We start from the raw sequence: 15,452 nt of genomic DNA, 5'->3' as shown, positions 1-15,452 counted from the left end.
ATATTAAGATTAAGATAATAATAATTAGAAAATTTCATTTCGCTATATCAAAATAAATCAAATATATGAATGTAAATTTTATGTTGGGTTGTATTAATAGACCAGTAGACTACAATGAAATTATTGAAATAAGAATGAATATGGTTAGTTATTATTTAGTACACCATACCAAGTGCATGGTCGGCTGTGTAATAGTTTCGTGTTGCGCATCCCATTCCACTGCTATAGCTCGTGCAAGTGGTTCCGTCTCTACAGTCAAAACTTGACCGTTGGGAGTTTTCAACCGACGATGGTCTAAGGTAACCTCCCATTTATTTTCATTTTGAATAATGTCTGCACGTCGGTAAAACCGTTTCCTGGTGGCTTAAAAAAATTATATGCACATATTGATACATTCAAAAAGCATTATTTTATGCGGACGGTTGAATACTGACCATAACTCCTATTTATTTTCATAAATCCCCTACACACAGAACTAAGGATATTTCTTGAAGGAATCATTGTTTATCACATAAGTTTTGCATAGAAGAAGGCAGTGCGGTCTAAAAATTTATTTTTAATGTTCACAGATTTTTCATCCAAAATTTAACCCCTTTTTTAAAATTTTTATTTAATCCAAATTATCAATATCAATGACAATTGACAGTTATTATATATAGATACAAATAGAATTCACATTTTGAAAGAAAATTGTCAACACAGGTGTCAACAGGTTAAAATGTCAACAATTTTTAACAGTACTACTATAAATTCCCTCCACACTATTAAACATATTATTATATGTATCAATAAAAATGTTTCAATAGATAGGTACAATGATAAAGAGTCAATGACCCATAGATTACACTTATATACTGGTAACAACTATTCTTATGATAAAAAGTTAATCTATAATCTCTGGTTTTGATATAACATTTATTTGTCTCTTCAGCTCGGAAAATTGTTTTAATATCACAGGGTTTTTTGTAGATTTACTGAAGTGTTACTTCCAATTAAATAGTTATTTTGTTTAAGTGCTTCAAAGCGGTTCTTACGATGTATGATATGGATTCTGACGTCTAATATTACACAGTGATTAGTGTTGTGTCGATTACTGAATAGGACAACAAGTGACGCGCCATTGTGTACACATACGCTATTTACGAAAACTAAACATTTTGGTAACAACCTTAGCTGCACAAAAACCTCAATTTTTACTCTTATTTGTGATGTACCCGCATTCCATCAGCGCGGAAGAAGAACAGAAGACGAATTTGATTCCGAGTGTAAATCTTCTCCATTCAAAAAGAAAAGGAATATTCATACACCCCTCTGCTATGTACAGAAGTAGTGCACCTTGCGCAAATATTACGTTTACGACAAGAAGTTTGTGTGGGTAAAGAGACTAAACCAGAGAATCAAATATGAAACTCTTGCAAAGTGGTCGCCTGGAGGCACTGAGTAGTGCACTGTCCATCTTGAATGGGGACAGCGCTGTGCAGGGCCGTGTAGAAAGTTACAGCTGTAAAATGGCTGGTGGTGAGAAGGCTTTCTACAAAAGGTTTACTGCAGCGGGTGAGACAACTCACAACCTCCAGGCTCTATCACCACCAGAAAGTGTTACATACAGGTTTGTATTTTTTTAATTTACAGGTCTTGTTTCTACTAAGATGAGAATAGATGCATAAAAATTATTGTTTTACTCTTTTCAGTCGAAGCCTTTCTGGGGATGAAGAGGGAGTCCTGTGTGATACTATATCACGAAAAACCTTATTTTACTTGATTGCTACACTGAATGCTGCCTTTCCAGATTATGATTTTTCATTGGCAAAGGTAAATGAGTTTCATTAAAAAAATAAAGGCTATAAATCTAATTGTAATTTTCAAACCATAATAGTTTTTTTATGTTTTATACCTAAACAATCAAAACAAAGTAAAAAAAAAATAGCACAACATAATTTAAGTTGGCTAAATTATTGTTGTCTATATACATTTAAATTTTATTTTGCAAACGAACATAAGAAATTCTATATAGGTCTTTCTTGTTTTATTTCCATGTACATGAAGAGTTGTGAATTCAGTGCTGAGCCATCATTGACATGGGTGCAAAGTGCTGTGGATGCAGCTCTTTCTGCAGTTGGTGGACTCCGCTGGAGACAGCTAAAGCCTGCTTTGTGGGCTGCTATTGATGAGGAGGTCCAGCTAGCAGACTGCAGAATATATAGCTACAATCCGGACTTGGCCAGTGACCCATTTGGAGAGCCTGGATGTTTGTGGACCTTCAATTTTTTCTTTTACAATGTAAAACTGAAAAGAATTGTTTTCTTCACCTGTAGGGCAATGAGGTAAACAAAGAGTAATATAATATTTTTCATAAAACAACAAATTTCATGGTAACACCATAGATAAATATCTTTTGATATTATGATTCTTGTTAATCTCTTATTTATGATGATGCTTAAACATTATAAAACTTTGAAATTTAGATAAATTGTATTCATGTTTTTAAATAGGGAGCTAAAATTAATAATTCAATTCAATTTTTCTTTACAGCCCTGTTTGTGCTGATTCTGGTGTTGATTTTGCTATGGATGAAGATGAAGAATATAATTAAAAATAAAATTTGCAGACTACCTTGTGATTTTTAAAACTAAATTCTTATTTTTCATTTTATTAATTCTAATTTATACTATTTCTCCTTATTGTTTAAATATCTTTTGCATATGATTTTTTTTATTGTTAACAACTAGGTAATAATACACAATTTGTATTTGTAATAAGAAACTCTAAACCTTAAATGTAAATGTTTCAAAAATATTAATGTTCATGTATATATTTAATTAAACTTATAGTTCTAAAGATTATACAACTTCATGATGATAAAATAGGTATAACAGATCTCAATTTCAAGCACAAACTTTAAAGATGCCTGTTAAGATTTATTTACTTAGTCAATATAACATATTGTAAAGATTAGGTCAAAAACATGTATTTCAATTCAGTATGAACTATAATTTACATTTTAGTAGCAAAATATATTTAGTTCATTTGAAAATATTATAAGAACCTCTCAGACTAATGGCACATTACTGCACTGCTCTTATTAGTTATAATGATTAAAATAATTAATAACACCGTGTAATATTCCTGATCATCAACGAAATTCTGATTTAAAATAATGCAGGATTTATCTGTATATTACAAGTGTTTGGTGTGGAGTAGTAGACATTAGGCTATATAAAATAATAAATTAGTAAAATATTGATGGTATTGTTGGATGTCTCGGTAGTTCCGCCTATTGTTTCGGCGTTTTTTGGCTATATTAGATAATAGTTTTTCTTAAATAAAAATTTGTCTGCATTTATTGTTTTATTTTCTATTCTCTTTTATAATACACCTAAAAATTGTAGGTAAATATGCTATATATGTGAGTTTTGATCAGAAATAAAATAAACATTTTTCAAAAAAATATAATTAAACAATCAAAATATAATATCTTTATAGAACTATACAACAGTGAAAAAGGGGTCCTTAATAAAAGAACTTATGATAAGTTGATAACTAAAATCTTTTCGAAAACTATATACATTGCGCGTTATTTCTATTTACAAGTCCATATTTCTTAAAATGCTAGTTCATATAATATACTCTACTTGATTTAATTAGCACTGTCAGATTATTTATACAAGGTATTATTTGAGGACTATTGTAAAATAAATTTTCAGATATCTTTATTCTACCTTCATTGAACAGTAAACTATCAAGGTAGATATTTATTTTGTCAAATAAAATTGTGAATAACCTCAAATGATACTAAAACATAACATTACCTTTTTGCGCGAATGGTTCGCCAGTGGGTTTCTTCCAATGAATTTGTCAGAAAAATATATATTTTGCAATAGCGGCCAGTTACTTTTTAGTAATATTTAAATGCGTAGAGGCCCTGTAGTAGCATTTGTCAATCAAACATCATTTAAATCTCATCTTAACAAAATTATACTATTGAGAAATTGAAACTAATAGAGATATCAATGAGTTTGTATAAATTTAATATATTTTTCATTTATTAATTTCCAGCAAAATTTAAAGATTTAATCTTGGTTAGATACAAAAAAAAGTTCAAAGTTATCACAGTCAACAAAAAATTTTACTTTAAAAAGTAGTAAAACTCCAATAACATCGATATCGCCATTCGTTTCAAATGTAATCCGTACCAGCACCGCGCGGTGATCTAAGATCATTTTGAAATAGTATAGTCACAGAGGAGTGTAATTACCAACGTGAGCGTGAACTACCTTCAGAGACCGCTTGTATTGCTACCACTATAAATTATTTAATATGAAATACGAGTGATTTGAGATTAATGTAATCACATTTACCTAAAACCACTAATTTCATCAGCAAACCACGCACGCAAGGTAAAAATTTGGGCGGAAATCACTACGAAGATTGGCAATTTTACGATCGTTTCTCGGTGGTCGGTGTCTGTGGTGTCATGGCGGCTTCCGGTTCCGTGTTGGCGGGAGTGGCGACGGCTTCCGGCGAGCGTAGTTTGGCGCGCGGCCGCCACGCGTCCAGCAACGCCTCAACGCGCTCCTCCGTGGGCCCCCAGCGGGCGAACCCCGCCGCGTTTTGCAGCCACACCACCACCGTCCCCCCGCCCCACCTGAAGTACACCTCGTTCCTGCAACCGTAAACACCATTTAGACCTACTTTATACTCTAATTCGTTTTCAAAATATGGTAAAATTGAAAAAGGCATCGTAGTTTGCCATTTGGAAAAATTACGCTTTCATACCATTTATACTTACTTTGGAAGCACATGTTGAAAACCATGTCGATATTCGTGTTCAAATGCCGGAATCACGACCTGCAAGAGTTTATCATATTTTATGTATTACCTTTAACATTTATTAGCGACCTAAAAAAGACATTTAGGTTTTTACAAAAATTATAAAGAAGCAAGAGAAATTAGTAAGATTGAACAGGCAAAATTGGAAGATTCAAATATATTATATTATAAAGATTTTTGTACAATAGATTCAAAGCTAACTTCAACACATTTTTAAACATTTAATTTCAAACACTTCCCTTCGTAAAATCATAAGCACACTACAAAAGACAGGCACTGACCTGTTTCCGCTTGAAGTGGCTGGCCTGCAGCTTGTGCAGCGCGTGCGTGCTGCGGTCGGGCCACTCGGGCAGCAGCACCACGAAGCTGAGCGGCTCGGCCGACTCCTGCAGCAACCGCTCCATATGCCGTAGCGCCGCCTCCAGCAGCTCCTCGCAGTACGGCGGGTGCGCCACCAGCGAACCGGACACCGGCCTCAGCTCCAGAAACGGCCTACCAACAGGACCACTCATTGAAATAAAAATCGTGAAATTTTCTTTTTCGTTCATAGAATAATGGTACACATACATAAAATAAAAATCATCTATAGATGCATCCAGACTAAACGTGAGTGTTAATGTGCAAAGAAATACTAGGAAATAAAGAATCGTATCTGTGCTCATAAATTGGAAGCATCCTCACCCCCTGGACCCAAAGTACGAATCGGTGTCAGCGAACGCGGAGCAGTACTGCCGGAAGTAACAGTCTAGCGGGCTCGCGAAGCACTCAAAGGTGACGCCGAAGCACCGCTGCAGGCACTCGAGCACGGGCACCGGCGCCGCCATCTGCGTGAGCTGCGCGTCGCCGCCCGCGCCCACCCACGCCGCGTACCGCCGCAGCAGGCACCACACGCGCGACAGGAACTGCTCGAACTTCTTGTCGTCGAAGCAGCTGTACCGGTAGAGGTGCTCCTGGAATTTAATACGGGATAACATTAGTTAAATGTCTATATGATATGTTTGTTGAAAGACCTTAAGCTGATGTTAATTTTTTTTTCAATAGTAGAAAACTATATTATGCCCACGTTTGTGACGCAGGTATGTTTTTTTATTTTATTTTTGTTTAATGTAAAGAAAGAGTAGTCTGGATATGAAGCCGTCGAGTGGCAAGTGGACGCCAAATTTATGAGAAACACCCTTGACCTCCAGGATAGGAAATGTTATTAATTTTTCTTATTATCAATATATTTATTTTTTAACTAAGAATGGCTATAAACCTACTTGGAGGAGAAAATAAAAAGCATTGAAAAGAAAAAACCTTTTAATGCAGCTTCCCATTAGTGGCAAATCGGCCTTATACAATTTATACAGCTCATTTTAACAAGTTAACTGTTATATTCTTACCTATAATAGCTGCGCCCCGCGGTTTCACCCGCGTAAGTCTGTATCCCGTAGAAATATCGGGACAAAAAGTTGCCTATCAGTTATTCCAATTGTCCAACTATCTACATACCAAATTTCATTGCAATCGGTTTAGTAGTTTGAAAGAGTAACAAACATACGTACATATATGCATACATCCATCCTCACAAACTTTCGCTTTTTAAATAATATTAGTCGGATAGTATAGGATTTAATACACACCAATTTTTGTAAATACGCAGCGTTTAAAACTTGTGTTTCTCCTAGATATCGTAATAGAACTTGATCGCGATCTAGGAAGTGTTCTACGAGAGGCGGTCGTGGAGCCGGCAGCGCGAACTGCACCGGGTAACACCACACCTTACGGAGTGCGGCTTGTTGGAGTGGCGCCGGCATCTCCTGTAGAGGAATACCAATGAGATAAGAGAGCGTTATAGATCCTACAAAATAGATTCAAATACGTTCTTGTGAGGGGAGTACTACTCGATTTTCTAAAATGGAACCAAATCACATCAGCAATATGTCTATGTCTAATAAAGTAATTGATCATGCGAATATGCTGAAATACATACGCAGTTACACACAATCCAATAAAATTAAAATCTACTACAATTAATTGTAACATCATATTAAAACTTTATAGTACATATATACTATAATATTTAATATTTATGGTTAAAGTTATTTCTGGCTACATAAAACCAACTTAAGAGCAGCCTTTTCTTCAACTTATTTTACGTGCATTTTTCATTATTTGATTCAATGGTTGGTTTCTTATATATACATTAGGGTTAATGGTTAAATAAATAAATATTTTTATGAGGGGAACAGGTCCTCTTCATATAGAATAAATAGCAGTTACAATTTGACAATGAGGCACAATAAGTTTTTCTTTATATATTTATTATATAGGAGGCTCTTGGGCAACACTTTTGGAGATTTCATTGTATATTTATCCTTTACCCATTGGTTGCCTGGTAGAAATGGCTTATAGCCATAAGGCCGCCAATTATATACAATACCTCTGTAACCTTATTTTTTTTTTTGTTTATATATGTATACATTGAACAATAATTAAATAAATAAGTTTGTAAAGGAATCAGAGGACTTCTCATAGTCACTATTCACATCAGCCTCATATTTAACATTTGGGTGATTCTTTATGAAGACACAACTCTCTAGTTATGTACATAGAGATAAGAGTCAGAACATTAAATCTACAAATTATTATGTTTTAAAGCAAATGTACTTATCATAAATTTATTATGAAATTGAATCTCTTGTATCCAATAAGAATTTTATTAGAAACATGATTGAATACTATATTTCATTTGATTGTCTCTTTGTTCCTATTTCACAATAATTACCTGAATGCCATTTTCTTTTAAGAGAATGCTATGTTTTTCTCTAATTTTTCTTGCATATTCAGCTGATAAATGGTATATTTTTAAACATATGCCCTCTACAGAAGCCTTAGCTGTTTCTGCTAAGTGTGGTTGACATTGTCTCTGGAATAAACAATACAGAAAAATTATATAGATATTTGGTATTTTCATTTTATTTTTGTTAATTTTACTTTTCAATTAGATCAGCAATAAAAAAAATCTAGCAATATCCTTACCCTCAAATGTGCCAAGCGGTCTTGAAAATCATCATAAGTGGCACCAACAGTTCTCCGAAGCCATTGGAATGTGTCCTCTGCATTCCATTTCACAACTTTGCGGCTTTCAGGAGATGCATTTCTTGATTCTATCATCTTTTTAGCTGCCTCTGCATACCGAGACAACTGTTTTCTTGCATCTCCCGTAAACTTTGGATGAGTTAACTTTATGGGTATATCATTCATAATTTCCTCGTACATGGACCTTGAGATCTCTGGAAAGCAGTGACTGGGAAGTAATGGATCTGACCCACCCTGGTCATTCACTTTCCTTTCCATCAACCATCTGTTAAATGAATCTTTAGGGGCATCTATACTTTCCCTAGTGTGACAGAGTTCTTGATAACATTGTCGCAATTTATTTGCTAATGTAAACCTGAAACCCTCTATCTCTGGATGAGGATGTGGACAAATAGTAGGCGGACGTTCATATATCACAACATTTGTTGGCACTTCAATGTCCCAAGGACCAGCTAGGACAAACTTTTTGGGTGGAGGACCATTATCTTCTGAAGGTCGTCGTTTATTTGCACTTGGTGTCATGTTACCAGCATTAGGAGGTCCTGTGTGACAAATGCCTAAAGGATCTGTTATTGGATCAAAGTCTCTTTTAACGGCTGGTAATTCCCACATAGATTCTCCTGATATTTTATTCCAAAAATATGGTCGATTCTCCCTCTTAGACCAATATTTTCGCCAACCTTGTTGAATAAGATCAGGATGTAGGTCTGCTGCAAGATGAGGTGCAAGAGGTGCCGGTACCCCAGGCGTTTGTGGTGTATCTCCACTTCCGCTAGGTGAAGATTGTAGCTCCGGTGACGAATCACTTTGTCCTGTCGTATTTTCCCATGAAGAGGAACCAGCAACAACTTTGTCCCGAACATCGTTCATAGCGGTGATTATTATATTGAATCTTGTAGTAAAATTTTAAATCTTGTGTACTTTAAATAAACTATAATAAGTTTTAATGTATTCAATTAATATGTATAAATGTTAACAAATAAGTCTCCTATAAGCCTGTTATTTTTGTTGGAATACTTGGTGTTGTTACCGCCAAGATTAACAATTGCATATAATACTCTAACATTAGTGAAACACATGATAAATTATATTTGAATATTCTTAAAACACATTTTATGAATTATTAAACACAAATGCACCAGAATTTTGAGAAAACACAGTAAATATCGAATGTTTTACGAAAAAAATTGCTTTGCGTAGCTCCCCAAGCACTGCCATGCACAGATTAAAGAAACGAAAGCTAATCAACAGACGTCAACAACTTAATGTAGTGTTGTGCCATTAATGAACAGAAAAATTCGGTTTTAATTTAAACATGGCAAAAGGTTCATCAAATAATATTTTGAACACATTTGTTTTTTTTTTTTTCCTAAAATATTTTTAAACTGCAAATGTATATAAGCCAAAGCAGAGTATGATTAAGTATTAAAAATGTGTATTTTAATACAGACATGTACATATTCATAAACCTAGGTATACAAGATATTAATTTATGCTACACATTTATATACAATCGTTCAGAACGGGCCCCTTGGCTCGCTTTAATTACTTGTTTAAATTTTTACAAGGATATAATTTAAATGTAGATTTTGAAATAAAGCTTCATTCAGTCCTTTAACGATTCTGTACCTAAAATGATGCAAATCACGCATTTCGTTTTATAGTAAAACATCGAAAATGAGGTTTTGTTGGTATTAGAGTTATACTAGCACATAGCACATAAATGTAACACTTTAATACCTTTATGGCGAAAAGCCGAAAAATAACAAAAATAAATTATAATATTACTCTTGTACAAGGTTTAAAGGCCTTTCTAAAAATCTGTCAGTCTTCTGATTTAGTTCTTCCGCAATAATATACGGATAAAACTGATGAGTGATCACACTATTAAATTAAATCAGTGACCAATTAAACTAAGTATAGACACTAGTACAGTATTATATTATCTGTGGTTAAAGATAACTAAGGAATGATTTCTTCAAGTCCACTTAGTAAATCGTAAATAACTTGTCCCTAATCTGTGGTCCACTCTTCCATCAATTTAGTTTTCAAGCTAGTATTTATCAACAACTGGCATGGTATCATTACATAAAGTTCTTCGCTTTGACCAATTTCCAGATGTAAAAATGAAAGTAAAATCGTGCATTGATTTCAACATTGCTAAATTAGATACTGAGCAATTGATAAAACCTATTTAACTAGTATTAAAAATGGAAACTTTGGAAATATATGGTTTCCAAAAAAGGGTTTTTGAAACTGATCCAAGTTATTCTCAAATACCAGTTAAAGACTATGAAGATTTACCATATGATATATTTTTTGAAGAATTCATGTCATCAAATTCTCCGGTTATAATTAAAAATATATGTAATGAATGGGACTCTTCAAAACATTGGGTTGAAAATGAAAAAATCAATTATGATTATTTCATAACTAACTATGGTGAATTTGAAGCTCCAGTAGCAGACTGCAACAAAATTAACTTCAATGCCCAATGCAAATGTGACATGAAAATAAAAGAGTACATGAAATATTTAAAAAAAGAAAATAAAAACCAGGTTCTGTACTTAAAGGACTGGCATTTGAAAGCAATACTACAAAAGGAAAATCTTGCTTATAATTTTTACAAAGTCCCTAAATGTTTTGCTTCTGATTGGCTGAATGAATATGCTGAAGATATGCAAGAAGATGATTTTAGATTTGTTTATATTGGACCGAAAGATTCGTGGTATATATTTTGTACTTGTTTCAAACTAGGAGGGTTAATGATTTCCATAATTATTCATAATTTTTTTTAGGACACCATTACATGCAGATGTATATTCCTCATACAGTTGGTCGGTGAATGTTGTTGGTAGAAAAAAATGGATCCTATTTCCACCAGGAGAAGAAGAAAAACTGAAAGATCCTCTTGGCAATTTGCCACTACTTTTCAATGCAAAAGATCATAAAAACATTAAATACTTTAAAGTAATTCAAGAGAAAGGAGATGCAATATTTGTACCTTCTGGATGGTATCATCAAGTTTTTAATTTATATGATACTATATCTGTGAACCACAACTTTATTAATTCATGTAATATAGAAAAAGTGTGGGTGGCTCTGCAAAAGAATTTGGATGATGTAGAGAAGGAAATTGCAGAATTTAAAGATAGCCCAGAATTTGTTAGCCAATGTCAAGTGATTTTAAAATCCTTATTTGGTATGGACATGCAATTTTTTGTTACTTTTATTATCTACATTGCTAAAAAACGATTAAATCAAATATATGGTAAAAAATTTATAGTATTTAATGACTATACATTTGGCAATAACCATATCACATTAGACTTAAAGATAATATTAAAAATATTAAAATACATTGGTGACCATCCTTTAATTACTAGTAAAATTTTAAGCAATGAATTAATATCTCAACACCATGATATAATAAAAAAAATATTTGAAATAACAAAAGAAGATAAGATTTTTTCTATAGATTAGACTTTTTTGTAGCATAAACAATTCCCTTATTTATCAAGTTATTTATTTCTGTTTTACTGTAACCTAGTTCTAATAAAACTTCCATTGTATGTTGACCATGTTTTGTTTGTTGCTTCTTCCCACTTGCTTCAGCAAATGTCCTTGACAATCTAGGTGCAGGTTCAGGAACAACTAAACTATTGTGATCTATATAAAATGAAGATCTAGAAGAATTACATTTGTGCTTTTGAGCTTCATGAAATTCTACAACTGGAGTTACACATGCATCTAATTCATCAAATATGGCAACCCATTCATCTTGTGTTTTTGTTAAAAATTGCTCTTGGAATTTCCTCCTATTATGTTCATCATCACCATATTGATTATAATCATCTTCCAATAGCTGTAAACCTTTGAGGAAATTTGAATAAAAATAGGGTTCTATAGCACCTACTGCCATAAATTTACCATCTTTTGTTCTGTACACACCATAGCAAGCAGCTCCTCCGTCCAATATGTTTTTTCCTGGCTCTTGGTTCAAAAAAGGTAAATTTCTTGATTTGAAGAGCCAATTGGCTACATAAGCAGCACCTTCTACCATGCTTGCATCAATTTGTTGTCCTTTTCCAGACTTAGTTCTTTCAAATAGAGCCATCATAATTCCTAATGCAGATATCATGCTTCCTCCAGCAAAATCAGCCAGAAGATTAATGGGAGGTCTAGGTGGTTGGTCATCTTTCTTTAACATTGAGAGTACCCCCGATATTGCAACATAATTTATGTCATGTCCAGGTTTATCTCTGTAATAACCATCTTGACCATATCCTGATAGCCTTGTATAAATGAGGCGAGTATTTTCTTTCATAAGTACTTCAGGACCCAGACCAAGTTTTTCTAATACTCCTGGCCTGTAGGTATCAATAAGGACATCTGATGTAGCACATAGTTTCTTTACTACACCTACACCTTCTTTTGATTTTAAATTTACAGATACCATTCTTTTCCCATTACACATAATATCAACTGGGGATGGTTCAATCTGTAATTGGAAATGTTTGGAAACAATTAATAATTATGTTGAATATATTATTATTTGTGGAACTGAATTAATACTCAAGTCTACTCACTTTAGCAACAACAGTAACTGTAGCACCAAAATCAGCTAAAATAGAACCACAGACAGGGCCTGGGGCCAAGCCAATCATTTCCACAACTTTAATACCTCTTAAAGCCATTTTCAATAATAACGGCTATTTTACCAATTCCTAATGACTGTGACAATTTAATGTAACAAAGTCCATGAAGTACCGAAAAATACACATGAATATTGATATGAGTGAAGGAGACAAAAAGTGTAAATTTGTGATTTAAATTTTCATGTATATTATGTTTTATTTTTGACAAATCTACAAACAATAAGTTTATAACAAATTTTTTATGATGAAGAGAATTATGTAAATTAAATTATCATTATTTCAATTATAAATAACTTTCGACTTGGACTTGCACGAAACCTCAATCTACAAAGTATTAGGTAGGTACTGGGTAGTAACACCGCAGTGTTACCAACTCTCAGAAATATTTACCCCTAACTCTAAGTCAAAACCCCCTAAAACTGCGTCAATTATTTGAAAATCCCCCTAAAAAATAATATTCAATCAAAATAATATAATAAGTAATATTTGTTAATGCTTTTTATTTATAAATTAACTAATACATTAAAAATTATGTCAGTTTCTTCTGAAGAGTCAGAATTTTTAAAATCATACATGTTAACATTGAATAAACTTAACATTTTAGAAGATGGAGTGAATGTTGTGCAAGATCCACCATTACGAATTAATGTGAAAAATAAATTTAATTAATTATTGCATTGGATAGTTCAATTATATTCAGAACATTATATATTCAGAAAAACCCTAAAAATACCCCTAAACATATAAAACCCCTAAAAAAATCCCATTCCACTAATTTACCCCCTAAATTTGGGGGGAAAACCCCTAAGTTGGGAACACTGTAACACCGTAAAATCGAAAGTTGAAAATATAAACAAAAGTCAAATATGCTGTCACCGTCACTTAACAGCGGTACAACAGTTACGTAGTAAATAGTTCTTAATCTGTGGAGTATAATGAAGAATAACACGGTGCAAATTTGGTTTGCACAAAACGGCCTATTTTCTTCTCCTCATCCTTCGCAGTCCATTCCTTTCCTTATCCCTGCCCTTAAAAGCGTGCAGCGCATTCTCAGAGGTCTAAGCCTCTGCGAATGTTCATGGGCGGTGGTGATCGTTTACCATAAGGCAAACCACTAGCTCAGTTGCCCGCTATAAGATGAAAAAATCGCAAACGGCACATGTGAACACATGAACAGAATAAACGTGCAGTTTGAGCCACATTTGAGGTACTTAGAAGTTGGCATCAAAGTCGTTACAAGCACATTTGATTGCGCAAACGGCTGCATTGGACATTTGTCCAAACAGACAAATTTTTTTGTAATAAAATGAATGACTTAAGTAAATGCTCTAAACTGTTTATAAGTGAATTTATTGAGTCATATAAGTTTTAGCAGCCGGTAAAAAATTTTAATCAGAATAGTATTTTCGTTGCTTTATTCCGCGCTTAAACACATTCTGACTATTTATTACGTTTTCATCTTTTTTTTTCACACGGACATCAAAGCTGATGCTAGTATAAGTCTACGTATAATTTTCCCCTTTTAATGCATTCTCAATTGAGGATTTTTAAAAATTCAAATTCAAAAGAAGTCATTCTTTAAAAATAATCAGAATACTATAATGCATGTATCGCATATGCTTCTATTTACCAAATTCGCTATCGTCTTTTGCTAGCAGTCGGATAAAAATACGAGGCCATTTTCTATTGGTTTACTTTGTTTTGACATAATATCTTTCAGTTCTAAGCTTTTCCGTTCTCTCAGCCAATCAGAGAACGACGAATTGTCTTGTCTAGCTGACTGAGTTCAAATCTGTCAAAGTTGAATTGTGAATGTGATCGTAAAAGTAAAATGTGTCTCTTTGATGTTGGATATTGCAAATTAGAGAACCAATGTTTTATGTGATAAAATAATAATAGACGTATTTTAATCATGCTTCTCAGGTCGACGTACGTCTGGATCTTTTACTTCATATCAACTTTAGTTTTAGTAACCGCTGGTCGGGATTTTTATCAAATACTTGGCGTGTCGCGCTCGGCATCAACAAATGATATTAAAAAAGCATATAGAAAATTAGCAAAAGCTCTGCATCCAGACAAGAATCAAGACGACCCAGATGCATCGCAGAAGTTCCAAGATCTTGGAGCCGCATATGAGGCACTGTCAGACCCTGAAAAAAGAGAGTTATACGATAGGTGCGGTGAAGACTGTTTAAAAAAAGATGGTATGATGAACAATAACGATCCCTTTGCAAGCTTTTTCGGTGATTTTGGTTTTCACTTTGGTGGCGAGTCTCAACAACATGAAACACCGAGAGGGGCGGACGTTGTTATGGAACTAACTGTCACTTTAGAAGAACTTTATAATGGAAATTTCATTGAAGTAAGTCCAAGAAGTTTTGTTTCAATAAATAAATTGTTATATAATGACTGTATATTATAAACATGAAAAACTTGATTTCAGATTACTCGTAACAAACCAGTTATAAAGCCAGCTTCAGGAACTCGAAAATGTAATTGTAGACAAGAGATGGTAACTAGAAACCTGGGTCCTGGCCGTTTCCAAATGATGCAACAAACAGTCTGTGATGAGTGCCCTAATGTTAAGTTAGTTAATGAAGAGAGGCTTTTGGAAATTGAGGTAAGCCATTGTGTTATTTACTCACGAATATATCTTTTTATGTTTGTATAAAAATGGCAAAAAAGGGTTCCCATAATTCTAGACAGTCCTTACAGATCCACCATTACAAAATAAATAAATTTATTGAACATATCAAGCTTCAGACTCTAAATATTCCTAAATATTATTCAAGAGTAAGATCATATTTTACAAGTATATTTTATGATATAAAAGCTAAATAAACAATTGAAGACTTGCTGGCAAAGCAGTTTATATTTATATAT

The 15,452-nt window shown here is 33.4% G+C and overlaps 6 protein-coding genes across 6 annotated transcripts in view; 3 read left to right on the top strand and 3 right to left on the bottom strand.

Moving 5' to 3' along the window:
* The window catches only part of LOC119832384, a 3,921-nt gene extending 3,261 nt beyond the window's left edge, over window positions 1–660 (bottom strand). Inside the window, exons 1-2 of the mRNA XM_038356091.1 lie at window positions 435–660; window positions 165–363 (exon numbers count right to left, since the gene is read on the bottom strand). Of these exons, the coding sequence (XP_038212019.1) occupies window positions 165–363; window positions 435–501 (266 nt within the window). The 5' untranslated portion in view covers window positions 502–660. The remainder of the gene's footprint in view (window positions 1–164; window positions 364–434) is intronic.
* A 230-nt stretch (window positions 661–890) lies between these two features.
* Window positions 891–2,694, top strand: LOC119832196 (repressor of RNA polymerase III transcription MAF1 homolog). Its single transcript, XM_038355824.1, has 4 exons — window positions 891–1,609; window positions 1,692–1,812; window positions 2,047–2,324; window positions 2,533–2,694. The coding sequence occupies exons 1-4, from the start codon at window positions 1,404–1,406 to the stop codon at window positions 2,591–2,593; spliced, it is 666 nt and encodes a 221-aa protein (XP_038211752.1). The 5' UTR covers window positions 891–1,403; the 3' UTR covers window positions 2,594–2,694.
* A 59-nt stretch (window positions 2,695–2,753) lies between these two features.
* On the bottom strand, window positions 2,754–9,130 carry LOC119832186 (mRNA (2'-O-methyladenosine-N(6)-)-methyltransferase). Its single transcript, XM_038355812.1, has 7 exons — window positions 7,852–9,130; window positions 7,598–7,738; window positions 6,453–6,629; window positions 5,512–5,780; window positions 5,112–5,322; window positions 4,790–4,848; window positions 2,754–4,663 (listed from the first exon to the last, which is right to left on the bottom strand). The coding sequence occupies exons 1-7, from the start codon at window positions 8,779–8,781 to the stop codon at window positions 4,438–4,440; spliced, it is 2,013 nt and encodes a 670-aa protein (XP_038211740.1). The 5' UTR covers window positions 8,782–9,130; the 3' UTR covers window positions 2,754–4,437.
* Window positions 9,131–9,901: 771 nt separating this feature from the next.
* Window positions 9,902–11,489, top strand: LOC119829065 (2-oxoglutarate and iron-dependent oxygenase JMJD4 homolog). Its single transcript, XM_038351437.1, has 2 exons — window positions 9,902–10,639; window positions 10,710–11,489. Exons 1-2 carry the CDS (start codon window positions 10,122–10,124, stop codon window positions 11,392–11,394), a joined length of 1,203 nt encoding a protein of 400 aa, XP_038207365.1. The 5' UTR covers window positions 9,902–10,121; the 3' UTR covers window positions 11,395–11,489.
* Window positions 11,273–12,924, bottom strand: LOC119829072 (alpha-methylacyl-CoA racemase). Its single transcript, XM_038351450.1, has 2 exons — window positions 12,501–12,924; window positions 11,273–12,412 (listed from the first exon to the last, which is right to left on the bottom strand). Exons 1-2 carry the CDS (start codon window positions 12,606–12,608, stop codon window positions 11,384–11,386), a joined length of 1,137 nt encoding a protein of 378 aa, XP_038207378.1. The 5' UTR covers window positions 12,609–12,924; the 3' UTR covers window positions 11,273–11,383.
* Window positions 12,925–14,344: 1,420 nt separating this feature from the next.
* Window positions 14,345–15,452, top strand: part of LOC119829780 (dnaJ homolog shv) — a 3,545-nt gene continuing 2,437 nt past the window's right edge. Inside the window, exons 1-2 of the mRNA XM_038352489.1 lie at window positions 14,345–14,931; window positions 15,013–15,189. Of these exons, the coding sequence (XP_038208417.1) occupies window positions 14,482–14,931; window positions 15,013–15,189 (627 nt within the window). The 5' untranslated portion in view covers window positions 14,345–14,481. The remainder of the gene's footprint in view (window positions 14,932–15,012; window positions 15,190–15,452) is intronic.

The sequence above is a fragment of the Zerene cesonia genome, chromosome 1 (genome assembly GCF_012273895.1).
Source record: "Zerene cesonia ecotype Mississippi chromosome 1, Zerene_cesonia_1.1, whole genome shotgun sequence".
NCBI lineage: Eukaryota > Metazoa > Arthropoda > Insecta > Lepidoptera > Pieridae > Zerene > Zerene cesonia.
This window is presented reverse-complemented; position numbering and strand designations above follow the sequence as displayed.

Bases quoted from the DNA above. Each gene is read 5' to 3' on its own strand.
- LOC119829065 (XM_038351437.1), top strand. From the start codon at position 10,122: ATGGAAACTTTGGAAATATATGGTTTCCAAAAAAGGGTTTTTGAAACT. The intron at 10,640-10,709 runs GTATATATTTTG...AATTTTTTTTAG, and splicing joins ATTGGACCGAAAGATTCGTG to GACACCATTACATGCAGATG.
- LOC119832196 (XM_038355824.1), top strand. From the start codon at position 1,404: ATGAAACTCTTGCAAAGTGGTCGCCTGGAGGCACTGAGTAGTGCACTG. The intron at 1,813-2,046 runs GTAAATGAGTTT...ATGTACATGAAG, and splicing joins ATGATTTTTCATTGGCAAAG to AGTTGTGAATTCAGTGCTGA. The intron at 2,325-2,532 runs GTAAACAAAGAG...TTTTCTTTACAG, and splicing joins TTCACCTGTAGGGCAATGAG to CCCTGTTTGTGCTGATTCTG.
- LOC119829072 (XM_038351450.1), bottom strand. From the start codon at position 12,608: ATGGCTTTAAGAGGTATTAAAGTTGTGGAAATGATTGGCTTGGCCCCA. The intron at 12,413-12,500 runs GTGAGTAGACTT...TTCCAATTACAG, and splicing joins CAGTTACTGTTGTTGCTAAA to ATTGAACCATCCCCAGTTGA.
- LOC119832186 (XM_038355812.1), bottom strand. From the start codon at position 8,781: ATGAACGATGTTCGGGACAAAGTTGTTGCTGGTTCCTCTTCATGGGAA. The intron at 5,323-5,511 runs GTGAGGATGCTT...TCCTGTTGGTAG, and splicing joins TCGTACTTTGGGTCCAGGGG to GCCGTTTCTGGAGCTGAGGC. The intron at 4,849-5,111 runs GTCAGTGCCTGT...AAACTCTTGCAG, and splicing joins GCCACTTCAAGCGGAAACAG to GTCGTGATTCCGGCATTTGA.